Source organism: Oncorhynchus tshawytscha, linkage group LG08, assembly GCF_018296145.1.
Source record: "Oncorhynchus tshawytscha isolate Ot180627B linkage group LG08, Otsh_v2.0, whole genome shotgun sequence".
Classification (NCBI taxonomy): Eukaryota; Metazoa; Chordata; class Actinopteri; order Salmoniformes; family Salmonidae; genus Oncorhynchus; species Oncorhynchus tshawytscha.
Window position 1 is genome coordinate 89,260,089 of NC_056436.1, and position 20,688 is coordinate 89,280,776.

The following is a 20,688-nucleotide window of genomic DNA, read 5'->3' on the forward strand; positions in this document are numbered from 1 at the left end:
TCAGTTTCTCTAGTTATATTCAGTTTCTCTAGTTATATTCAGTTTCTCTAGTTATATTCAGTTTCTCTAGTTATATTCAGTTTCTCTAGTTATATTCAGTTTCTCTAGTTATATTCAGTTTCTCTAGTTATATTCAGTTTCTCTAGTTATATTCAGTTTCTCTAGTTATATTCAGTTTCTCTAGTTATATTCAGTTTCTCTAGTTATATTCAGTTTCTCTAGTTATATTCAGTTTCTCTAGTTATATTCAGTTTCTCTAGTTATATTCAGTTTCTCTAGTTATATTCAGTTTCTCTAGTTATATTCAGTTTCTCTAGTTATATTCAGTTTCTCGAGTTATATTCAGTTTCTCGAGTTATATTCAGTTTCTCGAGTTATATTCAGTTTCTCGAGTTATATTCAGTTTCTCTAGTTATATTCAGTTTCTCTAGTTATATTCAGTTTCTCTAGTTATATTCAGTTTCTCTAGTTATATTCAGTTTCTCTAGTTATATTCAGTTTCTCTAGTTATATTCAGTTTCTCTAGTTATATTCAGTTTCTCTAGTTATATTCAGTTTCTCTAGTTATATTCAGTTTCTCTAGTTATATTCAGTTTCTCTAGTTATATTCAGTTTCTCGAGTTATATTCAGTTTCTCTCGAGTTATATTCAGTTTCTCGAGTTATATTCAGTTTCTCGAGTTATATTCAGTTTCTCGAGTTATATTCAGTTTCTCGAGTTATATTCAGTTTCTCGAGTTATATTCAGTTTCTCGAGTTATATTCAGTTTCTCTAGTTATATTCAGTTTCTCTAGTTATATTCAGTTTCTCTAGTTATATTCAGTTTCTCGAGTTATATTCAGTTTCTCGAGTTATATTCAGTTTCTCTAGTTATATTCAGTTTCTCTAGTTATATTCAGTTTCTCTAGTTATATTCAGTTTCTCTAGTTATATTCAGTTTCTCGAGTTATATTCAGTTTCTCTAGTTATATTCAGTTTCTCTAGTTATATTCAGTTTCTCTAGTTATATTCAGTTTCTCTAGTTATATTCAGTTTCTCTAGTTATATTCAGTTTCTCTAGTTATATTCAGTTTCTCTAGTTATATTCAGTTTCTCGAGTTATATTCAGTTTCTCTAGTTATATTCAGTTTCTCTAGTTATATTCAGTTTCTCTAGTTATATTCAGTTTCTCTAGTTATATTCAGTTTCTCTAGTTATATTCAGTTTCTCTAGTTATATTCAGTTTCTCTAGTTATATTCAGTTTCTCTAGTTATATTCAGTTTCTCTAGTTATATTCAGTTTCTCTAGTTATATTCAGTTTCTCTAGTTATATTCAGTTTCTCTAGTTATATTCAGTTTCTCTAGTTATATTCAGTTTCTCTAGTTATATTCAGTTTCTCTAGTTATATTCAGTTTCTCTAGTTATATTCAGTTTCTCTAGTTATATTCAGTTTCTCTAGTTATATTCAGTTTCAGTCTAGTTATATTCAGTTTCTCTAGTTATATTCAGTTTCTCTAGTTATATTCAGTTTCTCTAGTTATATTCAGTTTCTCTAGTTATATTCAGTTTCTCTAGTTATATTCAGTTTCTCGAGTTATATTCAGTTTCTCGAGTTATATTCAGTTTCTCGAGTTATATTCAGTTTCTCGAGTTATATTCAGTTTCTCTAGTTATATTCAGTTTCTCGAGTTATATTCAGTTTCTCTAGTTATATTCAGTTTCTCTAGTTATATTCAGTTTCTCTAGTTATATTCAGTTTCTCTAGTTATATTCAGTTTCTCTAGTTATATTCAGTTTCTCTAGTTATATTCAGTTTCAGTTTCTAGTTATATTCAGTTTATTCAGTTTCTAGTTATATTCAGTTTCTCTAGTTATATTCAGTTTCTCTAGTTATATTCAGTTTCTCTAGTTATATTCAGTTTCTCTAGTTATATTCAGTTTCTCTAGTTATATTCAGTTTCTCGAGTTATATTCAGTTTCAGTTTCTCGAGTTATATTCAGTTTCTCGAGTTATATTCAGTTTCTCGATTATATTCAGTTTCTCGAGTTATATTCAGTTTCTCGAGTTATATTCAGTTTCTCTAGTTATATTCAGTTTCTCTAGTTATATTCAGTTTCTCTAGTTATATTCAGTTTCTCTAGTTATATTCAGTTTCTCTAGTTATATTCAGTTTCTCTAGTTATATTCAGTTTCTCTAGTTATATTCAGTTTCTCTATTCAGTTTCTCTAGTTATATTCAGTTTCTCGAGTTATATTCAGTTTCTCTAGTTATATTCAGTTTCTCTAGTTATATTCAGTTTCTCTAGTTATATTCAGTTTCTCTAGTTATATTCAGTTTCTCTAGTTATATTCAGTTTCTCTAGTTATATTCAGTTTCTCTAGTTATATTCAGTTTCTCTAGTTATATTCAGTTTCTCTAGTTATATTCAGTTTCTCTAGTTATATTCAGTTTCTCTAGTTATATTCAGTTTCTCTAGTTATATTCAGTTTCTCTAGTTATATTCAGTTTCTCTAGTTATATTCAGTTTCTCTAGTTATATTCAGTTTCTCTAGTTATATTCAGTTTCTCTAGTTATATTCAGTTTCTCTAGTTATATTCAGTTTCTCGTTAGTTATATTCAGTTTCTCGAGTTATATTCAGTTTCTCGAGTTATATTCAGTTTCTCTAGTTATATTCAGTTTCTCTAGTTATATTCAGTTTCTCTAGTTATATTCAGTTTCTCTAGTTATATTCAGTTTCTCTAGTTATATTCAGTTTCTCTAGTTATATTCAGTTTCTCTAGTTATATTCAGTTTCTCTAGTTATATTCAGTTTCTCGAGTTATATTCAGTTTCTCGAGTTATATTCAGTTTCTCGAGTTATATTCAGTTTCTCGTTTCTATTTCTCTAGTTATATTCAGTTTCTCTAGTTATATTCAGTTTCTCTAGTTATATTCAGTTTCTCTAGTTATATTCAGTTTCTCTAGTTATATTCAGTTTCTCTAGTTATATTCAGTTTCTCTAGTTATATTCAGTTTCTCTAGTTATATTCAGTTTCTCTAGTTATATTCAGTTTCTCTAGTTATATTCAGTTTCTCTAGTTATATTCAGTTTCTCTAGTTATATTCAGTTTCTCTAGTTATATTCAGTTTCTCTAGTTATATTCAGTTTCTCGAGTTATATTCAGTTTCTCGAGTTATATTCAGTTTCTCGAGTTATATTCAGTTTCTAGTTATATTCAGTTTCTCTAGTTATATTCAGTTTCTCTAGTTATATTCAGTTTCTCTAGTTATATTCAGTTTCTCTAGTTATATTCAGTTTCTCTAGTTATATTCAGTTTCTCTAGTTATATTCAGTTTCTCTAGTTATATTCAGTTTCTCGAGTTATATTCAGTTTCTCTAGTTATATTCAGTTTCTCTAGTTATATTCAGTTTCTCGAGTTATATTCAGTTTCTCTAGTTATATTCAGTTTCTCGTTATATTCAGTTTCTCTAGTTATATTCAGTTTCTCTAGTTATATTCAGTTTCTCTAGTTATATTCAGTTTCTCTAGTTATATTCAGTTTCTCTAGTTATATTCAGTTTCTCTAGTTATATTCAGTTTCTCTAGTTATATTCAGTTTCTCTAGTTATATTCAGTTTCTCTAGTTATATTCAGTTATATTCAGTTTCTCGAGTTATATTCAGTTTCTCAGTTTCTCTAGTTATATTCAGTGTTCTCTAGTTATATTCAGTTTCTCTAGTTATATTCAGTTTCTCTAGTTATTCAGTTTCTCTAGTTATATTCAGTTTCTCTAGTTATATTCAGTTTCTCGAGTTATATTCAGTTTCTCTAGTTATATTCAGTTTCTCTAGTTATATTCAGTTTCTCTAGTTATATTCAGTTTCTCGAGTTATATTCAGTTTCTCGAGTTATATTCAGTTTCTCTAGTTATATTCAGTTTCTCTAGTTATATTCAGTTTCTCTAGTTATATTCAGTTTCTCTAGTTATATTCAGTTTCTCGAGTTATATTCAGTTTCCTCTAGTTTTATGTAGCTTATATTTTTTTGTGAATCAGGGTGAACATTATATCCTAATGAAACATTCTGGGAACGTTTAAAGAACAGATTAAATGTGTTCTGGGAACGTTCTAGTAACGTCAGACTAATGTTTTTAGCCCCTATAAGAAACACGGTAGAATCATCTGCACAACTGGACAGTTTTTGTGTTTTAGGAACATATCTCTTGTGATGTCACCACAATGTCCCCCCCCAGACTGTTCCCACCTGACTGTTCCCCCAGACTGTTCCCACCAGACTGTTCCCACCAGACTGTTCCCATCAGACTGTTCCCCCAGACTGTTCCCATCAGACTGTTCCCCAGACTGTTCCCACCAGACTGTTCCCACCAGACTGTTCCCCCAGACTGTTCCCACCAGACTGTTCCCATCAGACTGTTCCCCCAGACTGTTCCCAGACTCAGACTGTTCCCACCAGACTGTTCCCACCAGACTGTTCCCATCAGACTGTTCCCCCAGACTGTTCCCACCAGACTGTTCCCACCAGACTGTTTCCCCCAGACTGTTCCCACCAGACTGTTCCCCCAGACTGTTCCCCCAGACTGTTCCCCCAGACTGTTCCCACCAGACTGTTCCCACCAGACTGTTCCCCCAGACTGTTCCCATCAGACTGTTCCCACCAGACTGTTCCCACCAGACTGTTCCCATCAGACTGTTCCCCCAGACTGTTCCCACCAGACTGTTCCCACCAGACTGTTCCCCCAGACTGTTCCCACCAGACTGTTCCCCCAGACTGTTTCCACCAGACTGTTTCCACCAGACTGTTCCCACCAGACTGTTCCCATCAGACTGTTCCCCCAGACTGTTCCCATCAGACTGTTCCCACCAGACTGTTCCCACCAGACTGTTCCCATCAGACTGTTCCCCCCAGACTGTTCCCACCAGACTGTTCCCCCAGACTGTTCCCCCCAGACTGTTCCCCCCTGTTCCCACCAGACTGTTCCCCCAGACTGTTCCCACCAGACTGTTCCCACCAGACTGTTCCCCCAGACTGTTCCCCCAGACTGTTCCCACCAGACTGTTCCCACCAGACTGTTCCCCCCTGTTCCCAGACTGTTCCCACCAGACTGTTCCCACCAGACTGTTCCCACCAGACTGTTCCCTGTTCCCATGTTCCCATCAGACTGTTCCCCCAGACTGTTCCCACCAGACTGTTCCCACCAGACTGTTCCCACCAGACTGTTCCCACCAGACTGTTCCCACCAGACTGTTCCCCCAGACTGTTCCCACCAGACTGTTCCCACCAGACTGTTCCCCCAGACCCCCCAGACTGTTCCCACCAGACTGTTCCCCCAGACTGTTCCCCCAGACTGTTCCCCCAGACTGTTCCCCCAGACTGTTCCCACCAGACTGTTCCCACCAGACTGTTCCCCCAGACTGTTCCCATCAGACTGTTCCCATCAGACTGTTCCCATCAGACTGTTCCCCCAGACTGTTCCCACCAGACTGTTCCCAGACTCCCACACTGTTCCCCCAGACTGTTCCCATCAGACTGTTCCCCCAGACTGTTCCCATCAGACTGTTCCCCCAGACTGTTCCCACCAGACTGTTCCCCCAGACTGTTCCCACCAGACTGTTCCCCCAGACTGTTCCCCCAGACTGTTCCCATTAGACTGTTCCCACCAGACTGTTCCCCCAGACTGTTCCCATCAGACTGTTCCCCTGTTCCCCCAGACTGTTCCCATCAGACTGTTCCCCCAGACTGTTCCCATCAGACTGTTCCCCCAGACTGCTCCCATCAGACTGTTCCCCCAGACTGCTCCCATCAGACTGTTCCCCCAGACTGTTCCCATCAGACTGTTCCCATCAGACTGTTCCCCCTGTTCCCCCAGACTGTTCCCTCCAGACTGTTCCCCCCCCCAGACTGTTCCCCCCAGACTTTTCCCATCAGACTGTTCCCACAATCTAATGAAACATTCTGGGAACCTTTAAAGAACATATTGACTGTGTTCTAGGAACATTCTCACAACACCAAGCAATGTTTTATGCAAACATTTTATAATCAGCACAACTGGACAGTTTTGTGTTATTAGAATATTTCCGCGACCTAAAACAATGGTCCGGGAACTTTCACAGAATCAATTTTGGTTTGCTGGGTGGGCTAGCCTGGATGGATTTTATAATACCACATTAGGTACATTATACAAGAATTAAACATTTAATGAAGTTTTAAAATTCTGTAGCCAAAACAATGACAATATCTCTTCATAAGTACGTGGCTTCTTGGTTGGAAGCATATCGCCCACAAGTAGTCCAACTGTTGTTCTATCAGAGAGTGTCGGAGTGGGTCCTAAATGCCAACCTATTCTCTAGCCATTTGGGAATCAACCTAGTGGTCTAGTTCACTTCTACAAGGCAACATTCTTCTAATCTTGGTTCTACAGTTCTACAGGGGTGTGCATGCTTTTGTTCCCACCCAGCACAAACACACCTGATTCTACTAATCAAGGTGAGTAATTAATTAGTTAAATTGGGTGGGTTAGTGCTGGGCTGGAACTAAAGCCTGGAGCTCTCCAGAACACAGTAAACTTCCTCTTGAGTCCTGCTGGTAGACATGGCGCCCCCTAGCGTTGAAACACAGTAAACTTCCTACTGCTGGTAGACATGGTATGTGAGCGCCCTCTAGTCTTGAAAACGTAGAGCTACTGCTGTTCTCTCATTGTGATGTGTGTTTTGTCCTATATTTATAGTGTATTTATTTATTTATTTTTTAATCCCAGGCCCCAGTCCCAGCAGGATGCCTTTTGCCTTTTGGTAGGCTGTCATTGTAAATAAGAAATTGTTCTTAAACTGACTTGCCTAGTTAAATACAGGTTAAATAAAGGTTAAATAAAGGTTAAATAAAGGTTAAATAAAGAAATGAAACAAGTATTTGTTTTCCACCACATGTCAGTTAAGAGCCCGTTCCTCTCCACATGTATCACTGCAATATGATCAGACAGATGATTTATACTTAATAACTTCCTATCAGATTATCAAAGGGATATAACTTTATTAACAACACCACATTATGACATTATGTTCTTAGGTCGTCATTGAAAATAAGAATTTGTTCTTAACTGACTTGCCTAGTTAAATAAAGGTAAAATAAAAAAATAAATGTGAAATGTGACACTTGACTTAACTGCCCAGTGTCAAGTCACTTGACTACTGAATGGTTGGCCAAGATTATTCTGAGCCATGGAGCCATTAGAGATGAGGTGAAATGAAATATGTCTGACTGTATACTAATGGGATATAAATAACCCTGGGACCAGTGTGATATGCTGCGTGTCACTATCTATCTAGTCGGCAAGGCTACATTGAAGGTAGGTAGGGAGGACGCTGAAAGAGGACAGGCAGGTAGGAAGGCAGGGCCCTGAAAGAGAACAGGCAGGTAGGAAGGCAGGGCCCTGACTCTCTCTCTCTGGCCCCGTTTATACCTGGTGCTTTGTCCTGATCTCTCTGGCCCCATTTATACCTGGTGCTTTGTCCTGATCTTGTCTACATTTCCAGAAATATGTCTACACGTGGTATTAACATGCATCAGTTATCGTGTCTGCATCGTGACCAGACTAATTGGTCCTTTCCTTTATGCAAATTATTTCACAGCTCTTCTTCCAAAATAATATTTATTTATTTAATGTAAGATACCTAGATTAAATCAATCAATGGAGCCACCAGTCAATGATTTTAGAGTGCAGAATAATTATGATTTAAATGGTTTCTCTGTCCAGATCTGTCTACACTTGTAAAATATCCAGACACAATGAATGTGTCTGACTACCTCTGGAGGTGATCAGGAAGATCTGATCACAATGTGTCTTTTGTTTGTCTACATCGGTCTAAAAATGTGGGCACAATCAGAATGTGGACAAGATCAGGATAAAGGACGAAGTTAGAACCAGGTATAAACAGGGCTTCTGTGAGAGGATAGAGACAGGATGCATTTAGTTCATTCACACCTATGGGTCAGCCTTTGCATTGAGACGTGATAACCATCCTTAATCAAGAGTCCGCACTATGGCAATCACAACATTTTGTATTTTAAAGGGCATCATTTTCTATTCCCACTGTACCTTTGTAGGAATCATAATGACTAAACAAAAACAACCAGACGTCATGGACCCAGCTCAACCAGTTCCTACATATTTCAGCCAGTCATCCGGACCCTTCCAGTTGACAAGGAAACAACAGAACCTTCTAGTTGAAAGTGTTGTGGAGTTGACTAAGAAGTACATTGGTCACAGTAGGCAGCTTTATGCAACAAAATAAGAAGACTGTCTGTAATGTAAATGAGAACAAGATAGAACCGAATGATGGTTTATTGTTCAGGGCTTTTAACTATGAATGAAGACAGTGCCTTCAGAAAGTATTCATACCCCTTGACTTGTTACAGCCTGAATTTAAAATGGATTAAATTGATTTTCTTCTCCCACCCATCCTTGGGGTATGTCTATCAGCTGTGAGTTGTATTGGGGTATGTCTATCAGCTGTGAGTCGTCTTGGGGTATGTCTTTATCTGCTTTGTACATCTGGATTTGGGGATTTTCTCCCATTCTCCCTTGCAGATTTTCTCGAGCTCTCAAGTTAGATGGTGACTTTCGGTGAACAGCAATCTTCAAGTCGTTCCACAGGTTTTCAATGGGATTCACTTCTGGGCTTTGCTATAAGCCACTCAAGGACGCTCACATTCTTGTTCTGAAGCCATTCCAGCGTTGCTTTGGCTGTATGATTGGTCACATTGTCCTGTTGAAACGTAAATCTGCGCCCCAGTCTAAGGTCGTTTGAACTCTGAAGCAGGTTTTCATCAAGGATTTGCCGGTATTTGGCTCCATTCATTGTTCCCCTCTATTCTTACTAGTATCCCAGTCCCTGCCACTGAAAAACATCCCCATAGCATGATGCTGCCACCACCACCATGCTTCATGGTAGGGATGATGTTAGATGGGTGATGAGCTGTGCCTTTTTTTTTTCTCCGTACATAGCACTTTGCATTCAGGACAAAGAGTTCTGTTTTGTCTCATCAGACCACAGAATCTTTTGATCTGTCTTTCACGTGCCTTTTGCAAACTCCAGGTGTGATGTCATGAGCCTTTTGCGAACTCCAGGTGTGATGTCATGAGCCTTTTGCAAACTCCAGGTGTGATGTCATGAGCCTTTTCTAAGGAGTGGCTTCCATCTTGCCACTCTCTCATGAAGCCCAGATTAGTGAACTCTGTAGTTCTGTCAGAGTGGTCATTGGGTTGTTGGCCACCTCCCTGACCAAGATCCTTCTTGTCCGGTTGTTCAGTTTGATCGGACAGCCAGCTCTAGGCAGAGTCTGGGTAGTTCCATATTTTTTCCAATTCCCAATAATGTAGACCCCTGTGCTCTCAGAAACGTTCAACACTCTAGACATTGTTTAATACCCTTCCTCAGATATATGCCTCATCACAATTACATCTCAGATATCTACGGACAGTTCCTTAGACTTCATGGTTTAGTTTCTGCTCTGACATGCACTGTCAACTGTGGGACCTTATATAGACAGGTGTGTTTCTTTCCAAATCATGTCCAAACAATTGAATTGGCCACAGGTGGACTCCAATCAAGTTGTAGAAACATCTCAAGGATGATCAATGGAAACAGGATGCACCTGAACTCAATCTGGAGTATCATAGCAAAGGGGTGTGAATACTTTTTCTACTGAGCAGTAGAAAAAGAGTGGTTGGGCTGCAATTAGCAGTGAATTCAATGCAAATGTAAATGTAAACCACAAGAAGGTAAACCACAACTTCAGGTGAGATATCTTCATTCTTAACAGTATTTCACATTTCTCATATTCATATTTTTGTGATAGCACTTATATTGAATGATATCTTATGGACTGTGGAAGTACCTTAAAAACTGGCTTTAAGGACCTCCCGGGTGGCGCAGAGGTCTAAGGCACTGCATCACAGTGCTAGCTGTGCCACCAGAGACTCTGGGTTCGAGCCCAGGCTCTGTCGTGACCAGCCGTGACTGGGAGGTCCATGGGGAGACGCACAATTGATCTAGCGCCGTCCGGGTTCGGGAGGGTTTGGACGGTAGGGTTATCCTTGTCTCATCGCGCACTAGGGACTCCTGTGGAGGGGCCGGGTGCACGCTGACCAGGTCGATGGGTGCATAGTGTTTCCTCCGACACGTTGGTGCGGCTGGCTTCTGGGTTGGATGCATCGCTGTGTTAAGAAGCAGTGCGGCTTGGTTGGGTTGTGTTTCGGAGGACGCATGGCTCTCGACCTTCATCTCTCCCGAGCCCGTACGGGATGATGACCAACCTCTGGATGGTACACCGGACGATGACCAACCTCTGGATGGTACACCGGACGATGACCAACCTCTGGATGGTATAACCAGATGACGACCAACCTCTGGATGGTGTACCAGATGACGACCAACCTCTGGATGGTGTACCAGATGACGACCAACCTCTGGATGGTGTACCAGATGATGACCAACCTCTGGATGGTACACCGGACGATGACCAACCTCTGGATGGTATACCAGATGATGACCAACCTCTGGATGGTATACCAGATGATGACCAACCTCTGGATGGTATACCAGATGATGACCAACCTCTGGATGGTATACCGGATGATGACCAACCTCTGGATGGTACACCAGACGATGACCAACCTCTGGATGGTATACCAGATGATGACCAACCTCTGGATGGTATACCAGACGATGACCAACCTCTGGATGGTATACCAGATGATGACCAACCTCTGGATGGTACACCGGACGATGACCAACCTCTGGATGGTATACCGGATGATGACCAACCTCTGGATGGTACACCAGACGATGACCAACCTCTGGATGGTATACCAGATGATGACCAACCTCTGGATGGTACACCAGACGATGACCAACCTCTGGATGGTATACCAGATGATGACCAACCTCTGGATGGTATACCAGATGACGATGACCAACCTCTGGATGGTATACCGGACGATGACCAACCTCTGGATGGTATACCAGATGATGACCAACCTCTGGATGGTATACCAGATGACGATTTGGACAGTTCAGATGAAGAACGGAGCACAAATGGTACATATACAAAATAAAGTAAATGTGTTACTTCCTTTGGTAAATATATTCCACCGTGTGTGTCAATCTTTATTTCATTCTAAGGACGATATGAGTTTATTTGTGCTTTTAACTGTGTTCTTTTTCCAGAGGAAAGGAATTTGAACAGGTTGGAAGAGCCAGTACACAGTGAGTGTGTAATGTGAGCAAGTTGGAAGAGCCAGTACACAGTGAGGGTGTAATGTGAGCAAGTTGGAAGAGCCAGTACACAGTGAGGGTGTAATGTGAAGAAGTTGGAAGAGCCAGTACACAGTGAGTGTGTAATGTGAAGAAGTTGGAAGAGCCAGTACACAGTGAGTGTGTAATGTGAAGAAGTTGGAAGAGCCAGTACACAGTGAGTGTGTAATGTGAAGAAGTTGGAAGAGCCAGTACACAGTGAGTGTGTAATGTGAGCAAGTTGGAAGAGCCAGTACACAGTGAGGGTGTAATGTGAGCAAGTTGGAAGAGCCAGTACACAGTGAGGGTGTAATGTGAAGAAGTTGGAAGAGCCAGTACACAGTGAGGGTGTAATGTGAAGAAGTTGGAAGAGCCAGTACACAGTGAGGGTGTAATGTGAACAGGTTGTAAAGACCTGGATGTAAAGACTCCTCAGTTCACAAAATGGCCCCCGCAGACTTTGAACTATTCTACACGCAGTTGCTTCACTGGCACCACACAAAATCACCAGTTTCACAATGAAAGGTCACCGATGCCAAAAACCTCAACATGATCAGAACTTGGAGATAGTTGGGTAAAGGCCTTCTGAGACAGAGAGGAAAGTCTAGGCTCAAGCAAAGATATCTCAAATACATTTCTTTGTACATATGAAAGTGGTCTCGAAGTAAATTAACAGATGACTCCTACCCAGAAGTACTGGTCTAGCCTCTGTAGTGCATGTTGGTCTTCATTTAGACATTCCACATAGTCCAGGCTCCCTCACATACAGCACAAAGCAGAAATTAAACCTGCCTCTTTCAAAGGATTAATGTAAGCTTTAATTTAGTCCTAGAGTAGCTCTAATCCTGCCTCTTTCAAAGGATTAATGTAAGCTTTAATTTAGTCCTAGAGTAGCTCTAATCCTGCCTCTTTCAAAGGATTAATGTAAGCTTTACTTTAGTCCTAGAGTAGCTCTAATCCTGCCTCTTTCAAAGGATTAATGTAAGCTTTAATTTAGTCCTAGAGTAGCTCTAATCCTGCCTCTTTCAAACAACTTTGTTTAATACAGACAAGCCAAATGTACAACTAAAATATATCTGTGCAAGTCACTTCGAGTTAACATAGCTCAAAAACAGGCATTTTAGTCTGGGACTAGGTTTAAGCATTGTCTGTGAAAACAGCCCTAAGACTATCAGTGAAGAATGGCTAATATTGAACTTGCTATTAAAAAGTGAGGTCTATGCTGAGTCAGAGAGAAGAATGTTTCAAAACACACACACACACGTGCACTTAAAGGTTGTCAGGCCTAAACCAAACCATTCAGGCAAATTTAAAACCAGGTCAAACCCTTGGAGGTCACACAAGGAGAGTTCAGAGAAAGTATTGAGAGGACCACATTTACACAGGGCTCTATTCAATCCACATCACAGAAGTTCAGCTTTACAGTGTGATTTCCATTTAACAAGGCAACGTTCCTGCTGTAGTGGAGATGTTGGATCAATTACCTTCATGGGATCTGTAACACTTGAGCTTTACAGATTGAAGAGAACCCATTTTCTATGGTGGACAGGAATCAAGATGTGATTGAGGGCGTTTTCACTAACAAAGAAACATCCCCCTAACTTCTTGCAGGTGTTTAGTGAGCATGGTGGATTTGAAAAGTGTTGACCTTTTTTTAAAAGAACATCATTTTCTATTCCCACTGTACCTTTGTAGGAATCATAATGACTAAACAAAAACAACCAGACGTCATGGACCCAGCTCAACCAGTTTCTCCACATTTCAGCCAGTCATCCAGTTGACAAGGAAACAATATACTTGGCTAAAATAGTTTTAATTACAGATTAAAAAGGTAGGCAAGTAACATACACATGAAGACTATACCATTTTACCAACAAGTACACTACACAAGTCTTAAAAGACTAGGTAGTGAAGGGTTAAGTCCTCTACGACAGACAGGAAGCCCATACGGTTCGGAAAAGGAAGCAGGTGGTGAGGAACTGATTCAAACGATATTGAGGCACTTGACAGGTTATTTACTGACCCCTTAGCATTTAGAATGCAAAAATACAAATGTCATTGTTTTGACAAGGCAACAGGAAATGGTTCAAAATAATGTTGAAGGCCTGGTGTGTCACTGAGACAGTCATGTTTGGTTCAGCACTCTCCTTTACTCCTGATGTGAATGTTACTCTTCTGCTCCCTGGGAACACACACACACACACACACACACACACACACAAACAGCAAAATTAAAACATGCAAAGCAAGAGAACAAAGTCAGTTGAAAGCTTTAGTTGGACACTTACATGTTTTCAAAGCACAGCATGCATTCATTAGAGTAGTTGGTGCCGTCACTTCCACACACTGGCTTGTAGTTGCGGGGGCACATGGGCAAGTTGTACTGGGAACAGTCAGCCTGTTGGACAAAGACCAGACTATGTAATAAAGGACTTTGGTCTCAATAAATAAGAGCGAGGTATTGGTAATAGTGTTCCGGTATGACACCATTATGAAGAGAACAGATGACAGGGAACAAACCATACATTTCCCCATCCCTTCCACAGTGCACCCGGGGAAAATTCATTAGTTGGATTCTATTACAAAACATTTCACAATGAAACATTTTAAATCTAGAAATCAAACAGACCAACAAAACAAAAACAAAACAAGATGTACAATATAAATTCTCATTTGTTGAAAAACATTTGAGTACACTGTTCGTTGCAAAATGTTCTGCAATGGAATCGGACTCTTAAGCTTCCCTTCCCCCTATCTGGGAGATCTGCTGCAGCCCTCATCCTCCACCCATTCTGCCATCGCATTCTGTTAGATGTCCCCAAAGCAAACATCCCTGGGTCGCTCCTCTTTTCAGGTCGCTGCAGCTAGAGACTGGAACGAGCTGCAACAAACACTCAACCATAGACAGTTGTTGATCTCTTCAAACACGGACAGTTGTTGATCTCTTCAAACACTCAACCATGGGCAGTTGTGACTGTTTTGTATGGTGTACTGTTGTCGCTACGTTCTTGACCTTTGTGCTGTTGACTTTGCCCAATAATGTCTACCATGTTGTGTTGCTACCATGTTGTGTTGCTACCATGTTGTTTTGTAATGTTGTCTTAAGTCTCTTTGTGATTTTGTGATGTGAGTTTTGTCCTATATTTATATTGTATAATTTATTTGTTTAATCCCAGGCCCCCGAGCCGGCAGAAGGCCTTTTAGTAGAGCGTCATTGTAAATAAGTATGTGTTCTTAACTTGCCTAGTTAAATAAATTAATACACCAGACGGTCATGTCAACCAATTGTTAATTAGGAAGTGGCTACACCTAATCAAATCCAATGTTATTGGTCACATACACGTGTTTAGCAGATGTTATTGCGGGTGTAGCGAAATGCTTATGTTTAGATCCGACAGTGCAGTAATATCTAACAATATATACCCAATACACACATCTAAATAAAATAATGGAATATATAAATATGGACGAGCAATGTCAGAGTGCATAGACTAAGATACAGTAGAATACAGGTGTACAATAAAATGTAACATAACTACTGTTAATCGAGCACATAGGACAAGTGTTTAATGAATGCGCAGTCTTTCACTCCCCCATAAAACAAAGAGTGCAGGCTGCTTACCTCGGTGGTGCCGTCAGGGAGACTCGCTCCCCGTGCCAAAACTAAAAATACAGAAAAGATGTCAAGTCTTACACTCATTATGATTTAATGGCAGATTTCAAATCTAAACGACAGAGGGTGCATGTTTATCTAGCCATACATTTGCGCGTTACCCAACAAAAGCAGTCCGCCGGTAGTATCGACGGTTTGTCTAAAGAAGTCTGCTCTTAGAAGTTAATGTACAGTTATTTAATATAACTATTTGACGGCCTCGTGAAACGAATTAGGTAAAGTTAAACAACACTCACCGGCAACACAGACAAGGGCGAGAATCAGCCGTGTAAAGTTCAACATTTTCCCGTTGTGAAGGTGGGTAGACAAGTGACGCTGTCCCGCACCGGAGCCGTAGTTATCCGGTGTAGGTCTCCACCCCCTAAGGTTCGTCACTTGTTACCACAATCACAAAGTCATAAACCTAGCCCATCTAACCTTACATTGTAATGAATTTTTACGAAATAGTAACAGTTTTTTAATGATACGTTTTAACAATGCACCGTAAAAATAACCGCCAAAAGATGTCACGCGTTTTCCAAAACACCATGTGTTCTGTATTCTAAGTGTTTGTATTGTGTTGGCCATGTGTTCTGTATTCTAAGTGTTTGTATTGTGTTGGCCTTGTGTTCTGTATTCTAAGTGTTTGTATTGTGTTGGCCTTGTGTTCTGTATTCTAAGTGTTTGCATTGTGTTGGCCTTGTGTTCTGTATTCTAAGTGTTTGTATTGTGTTGGCCTTGTGTTCTGTATTCTAAGTGTTTGTATTGTGTTGGCCTTGTGTTCTGTATTCTAAGTGTTTGTATTGTGTTGGCCTTGTGTTCTGTATTCTAAGTGTTTGTATTGTGTTGGCCTTGTGTTCTGTATTCTAAGTGTTTGCATTGTGTTGGCCTTGTGTTCTGTATTCTAAGTGTTTGTATTGTGTTGGCCTTGTGTTCTGTATTCTAAGTGTCTGCATTGTGTTGGCCTTGTGTTCTGTATTCTAAGTGTTTGCATTGTGTTGGCCTTGTGTTCTGTATTCTAAGTGTCTGCATTGTGTTGGCCTTGTGTTCTGTATTCTAAGTGTTTGCATTGTGTTGGCCTTGTGTTCTGTATTCTAAGTGTTTGTTTTGTGTTGGCCTTGTGTTCTGTATTCTAAGTGTTTGCATTGTGTTGGCCTTGTGTTCTGTATTCTAAGTGTTTGTATTGTGTTGGCCATGTGTTCTGTATTCTAAGTGTTTGCATTGTGTTGGCCTTGTGTTCTGTATTCTAAGTGTTTGTATTGTGTTGGCCTTGTGTTCTGTATTCTAAGTGTTTGCATTGTGTTGGCCTTGTGTTCTGTATTCTAAGTGTTTGTATTGTGTTGGCCATGTGTTCTGTATTCTAACTGTTTGTATTATGTTGGCCATGTGATCTGTATTCTAGCTGTTCGTATTGTGTTGGCCTTGTGTTCTGTATTCTAAGTGTTTGTATTGTGTTGGCCTTGTGTTCTGTATTCTAAGTGTTTGTATTGTGTTGGCCTTGTGTTCTGTATTCTAAGTGTTTGTATTGTGTTGGCCTTGTGTTCTGTATTCTAAGTGTTTGTATTGTGTTGGCCTTGTGTTCTGTTTGTATTCTAAGTGTTTGTATTGTGTTGGCCTTGTGTTCTGTATTCTAAGTGTTTGTATTGTGTTGGCCTTGTGTTCTGTATTCTAAGTGTTTGCATTGTGTTGGCCTTGTGTTCTGTATTCTAAGTGTTTGTATTGTGTTGGCCTTGTGTTCTGTATTCTAAGTGTCTGCATTGTGTTGGCCTTGTGTTCTGTATTCTAAGTGTTTGCATTGTGTTGGCCTTGTGTTCTGTATTCTAAGTGTTTGCATTGTGTTGGCCTTGTGTTCTGTATTCTAAGTGTTTGCATTGTGTTGGCCTTGTGTTCTGTATTCTAAGTGTTTGTATTGTGTTGGCCTTGTGTTCTGTATTCTAAGTGTTTGCATTGTGTTGGCCTTGTGTTCTGTATTCTAAGTGTTTGCATTGTGTTGACCATGTGTTCTGTATTCTAAGTGTTTGTATTGTGTTGGTCTTGTGTTCTGTATTCTAAGTGTTTGCATTGTGTTGGCCTTGTGTTCTGTATTCTAAGTGTTTGTATTGTGTTGGCCTTGTGTTCTGTATTCTAAGTGTTTGCATTGTGTTGGCCTTGTGTTCTGTATTCTAAGTGTTTGCATTGTGTTGGCCTTGTGTTCTGTATTCTAAGTGTTTGTATTGTGTTGGCCTTGTGTTCTGTATTCTAAGTGTTTGTATTGTGTTGGCCTTGTGTTCTGTATTCTAAGTGTTTGCATTGTGTTGGCCTTGTGTTCTGTATTCTAAGTGTTTGTATTGTGTTGGCCATGTGTTCTGTATTCTAAATGTTTGTTTTATGTTAGCCATGTGTTCTGTATTCAGCCTCCAGTATTTATGCTGCAGTAGTTTATGTGTCGGGGGGCTAGGGTCAGTTTGTTATATCTGGAGTACTTCTCCTGTCCTATCCGGTGTCCTGTGTGAATTTAAGTATGCTCTCTCTAATTCTCTCTTTCTTTCTCTCTCTCGGAGGACCTGAGCCATAGGACCATGCCTCAGGACTACCTGACATGATGACTCCTTGCTGTCCCCAGTCCACCTGGCCGTGCTGCTGCTCCAGTTTCAACTGTTCTGCCTGTGATTATTACTATTTGACCATGCTGGTCATTTATGAACATTTGAACATCTTGGCCATGTTCTGTTATAATCTCCACCCGGCACAGCCAGAAGAGGACTGGCCACCCCACATAGCCTGGTAATTCTCTAGGTTTCTTCCTAGGTTTTGGCCTTTCTAGGGAGTTTTTCCTAGCCACCGTGCTTCTACACCTGCATTGCTTGCTGTTTGGGGGTTTAGGCTGGGTTTCTGTACAGCACTTTGAGATATCAGCTGATGTACGAAGGGCTATATAAATACATTTGATTTGATTTATTCTAAGTGTTTGTATTGTGTTGGCCATGTGTTCTGTAGTCTAGCTGTTTGTATTGTGTTGGCCATGTGATCTGTAGTCTAGCTGTTTGTATTGTGTTGGCCATGTGATCTGTATTCTAGCTGTTTGTATTATGTTGGCCATGTGATCTGTAGTCTAGCTGTTTGTATTGTGTTGGCCATGTGATCTGTATTCTAGCTGTTTGTATTGTGTTGGCCATGTGATCTGTATTCTAGCTGTTTGTATTATGTTGGCCATGTGATCTGTAGTCTAGCTGTTTGTATTGTGTTGGCCATGTGATCTGTATTCCAGCTGTTTGTATTATGTTGGCCATGTGATCTGTAGTCTAGCTGTTTGTATTGTGTTGGCCATGTGATCTGTATTCTAGCTGTTTGTATTGTGTTGGCCATGTGTTCTGTATTCTAGCTGTTTGTATTGTGTTGGCCATGTGATCTGTATTCTAGCTGTTTGTATTATGTTGGCCTTGTGTTCTGTATTCTAAGTGTTTGCATTGTGTTGGCCTTGTGTTCTGTATTCTAAGTGTTTGCATTGTGTTGGCCTTGTGTTCTGTATTCTAAGTGTTTGCATTGTGTTGGCCTTGTGTTCTGTATTCTAAGTGTTTGCATTGTGTTGGCCTTGTGTTCTGTATTCTAAGTGTTTGTATTGTGTTTGTATTGTGTTGTAATGAAATGCTTACTAATAACCTCTTTCAGAGATATCACACCACACACACTTTTTATTTATTTACGTGTATATTTTATTGAACCTTTATTTAACGAGGTAAGTCAGTTAAGAACAAGTTCTTATTTACACTGGTGGCCTTCTAAAAGGGAAAGGGCCTCCTGCGGGGACGGGGGCTGTGGTTTTTCACCTTGTTGGCTTGATGATTTGAACTAGCAACATTTCGGTTACTGGCCCAACACTCTACCCGCTAGGCTACCTGCCATGTGTGTTTCTGCCTCGCTATGTTGTTGTCTCAGGTCTCTCTTTATGTAGTGTTGTGTTGTCTCTCTTTATGTAGTGTTGTGTTGTCTCTCTTTATGTAGTGTTGTGGTGTCTCTCTTTATGTAGTGTTGTCTCTCTTTATGTAGTGTTGTGTTGTCTCTCTTTATGTAGTGTTGTGTTGTCTCTCTTTATGTGGTGTTGTGTTGTCTCTCTTTATGTGGTGTTGTGTTGTCTCTCTTTATGTAGTGTTGTGTTGTCTCTCTTTATGTAGTGTTGTGGTGTCTCTCTTTATGTAGTGTTGTGTTGTCTCTCTTTATGTGGTGTTGTGTTGTCTCTCTTTATGTAGTGTTGTGTTGTCTCTCTTTATGTAGTGTTGTGTTGTCTCTCTTTATGTAGTGTTGTGTTGTCTCTCTTTATGTCGTGTTGTGTTGTCTCTCTTTATGTCGTGTTGTGTTGTCTCTCTTTATGTAGTGTTGTGTTGTCTCTCTTTATGTAGTGTTGTGTTGTCTCTCTTTATGTAGTGTTGTGTTGTCTCTCTTTATGTAGTGTTGTGTTGTCTCTCTTTATGTCGTGTTGTGTTGTCTCTCTTTATGTCGTGTTGTGTTGTCTCTCTTTATGTAGTGTTGTGTTGTCTCTCTTTATGTAGTGTTGTGTTGTCTCTCTTTATGTAGTGTTGTGTTGTCTCTCTTTATGTAGTGTTGTGTTGTCTCTCTTTATGTAGTGTTGTGTTGTCTCTCTTTATGCAGTGTTGTGTTGTCTCTCTTTATGTAGTGTTGTGTTGTCTCTCTTTATGTAGTGTTGTGTTGTCTCTCTTTATGTAGTGTTGTGTTGTCTCTCTTTATGTAGTGTTGTGTTGTCTCTCTTTATGCAGTGTTGTGTTGTCTCTCTTTATGTAGTGTTGTGTTGTCTCTCTTTATGTAGTGTTGTGTTGTCTCTCTTTATGTAGTGTTGTGTTGTCTCTCTTTATGTAGTGTTGTGTTGTCTCTCTTTATGTAGTGTTGTGTTGTCTCTCTTTATGTAGTGTTGTGTTGTCTCTCTTTATGTAGTGTTGTGTTGTCTCTCTTTATGTAGTGTTGTGGTGTCTCTCTTTATGTAGTGTTGTGTTGTCTCTCTTTATGTAGTGTTGTGTTGTCTCTCTTTATGTAGTGTTGTGGTGTCTCTCTTTATGTAGTGTTGTGTTGTCTCTCTTTATGTAGTGTTGTGTTGTCTCTCTTTATGTAGTGTTGTGTTGTCTCTCTTTATGTAGTGTTGTGTTGTCTCTCTTTATGTAGTGTTGTGTTGTCTCTCTTTATGTTGTGTTGTGGTGTCTCTCTTTATGTAGTGTTGTGTTGTCTCTCTTTATGTAGTGTTGTGTTGTCTCTCTTTATGTTGTGTTGTAGTGTCTCTCTTTATGTAGTGTTGTGTTGTCTCTCTTTATGTAGTGTTGTGTTGTCTCTCTTTATGTGGTGTTGTGTTGTCTCTCTTTATGTGGTGTTGTGTTGTCTCTCTTTATGTAGTGTTGTGTTGTCTCTCTTTATGTGGTGTTGTGTTGTCTCTCTTTATGTAGTGTTGTGTTGTCTCTCTTTATGTAGTGTTGTGTTGTCTCTCTTTATGTAGTGTTGTGGTGTCTCTCTTTATGTAGTGTTGTGGTGTCTCTCTTTATGTAGTGTTGTGTTGTCTCTCTTTATGTAGTGTTGTGTTGTCTCTCTTTATGTAGTGTTGTGTTGTCTCTCTTTATGTAGTGTTGTGTTGTCTCTCTTTATGTAGTGTTGTGGTGTCTCTCTTTATGTAGTGTTGTGTTGTCTCTCTTTATGTAGTGTTGTGTTGTCTCTCTTTATGTAGTGTTGTGGTGTCTCTCTTTATGTAGTGTTGTGGTGTCTCTCTTTATGTAGTGTTGTG

General features: G+C 39.8%; 1 protein-coding gene across 1 annotated transcript; it reads right to left on the reverse strand.

The window, feature by feature from the left end:
- Positions 1 to 13,072: 13,072 nt before the first annotated feature.
- Positions 13,073 to 15,338, reverse strand: LOC112263641 (trypsin inhibitor ClTI-1). Its single transcript, XM_024440109.2, has 4 exons — positions 15,188 to 15,338; positions 14,901 to 14,941; positions 13,567 to 13,676; positions 13,073 to 13,460 (listed from the first exon to the last, which is right to left on the reverse strand). The coding sequence occupies exons 1-4, from the start codon at positions 15,231 to 15,233 to the stop codon at positions 13,415 to 13,417; spliced, it is 243 nt and encodes an 80-aa protein (XP_024295877.1). The 5' UTR covers positions 15,234 to 15,338; the 3' UTR covers positions 13,073 to 13,414.
- Positions 15,339 to 20,688: the final 5,350 nt, after the last annotated feature.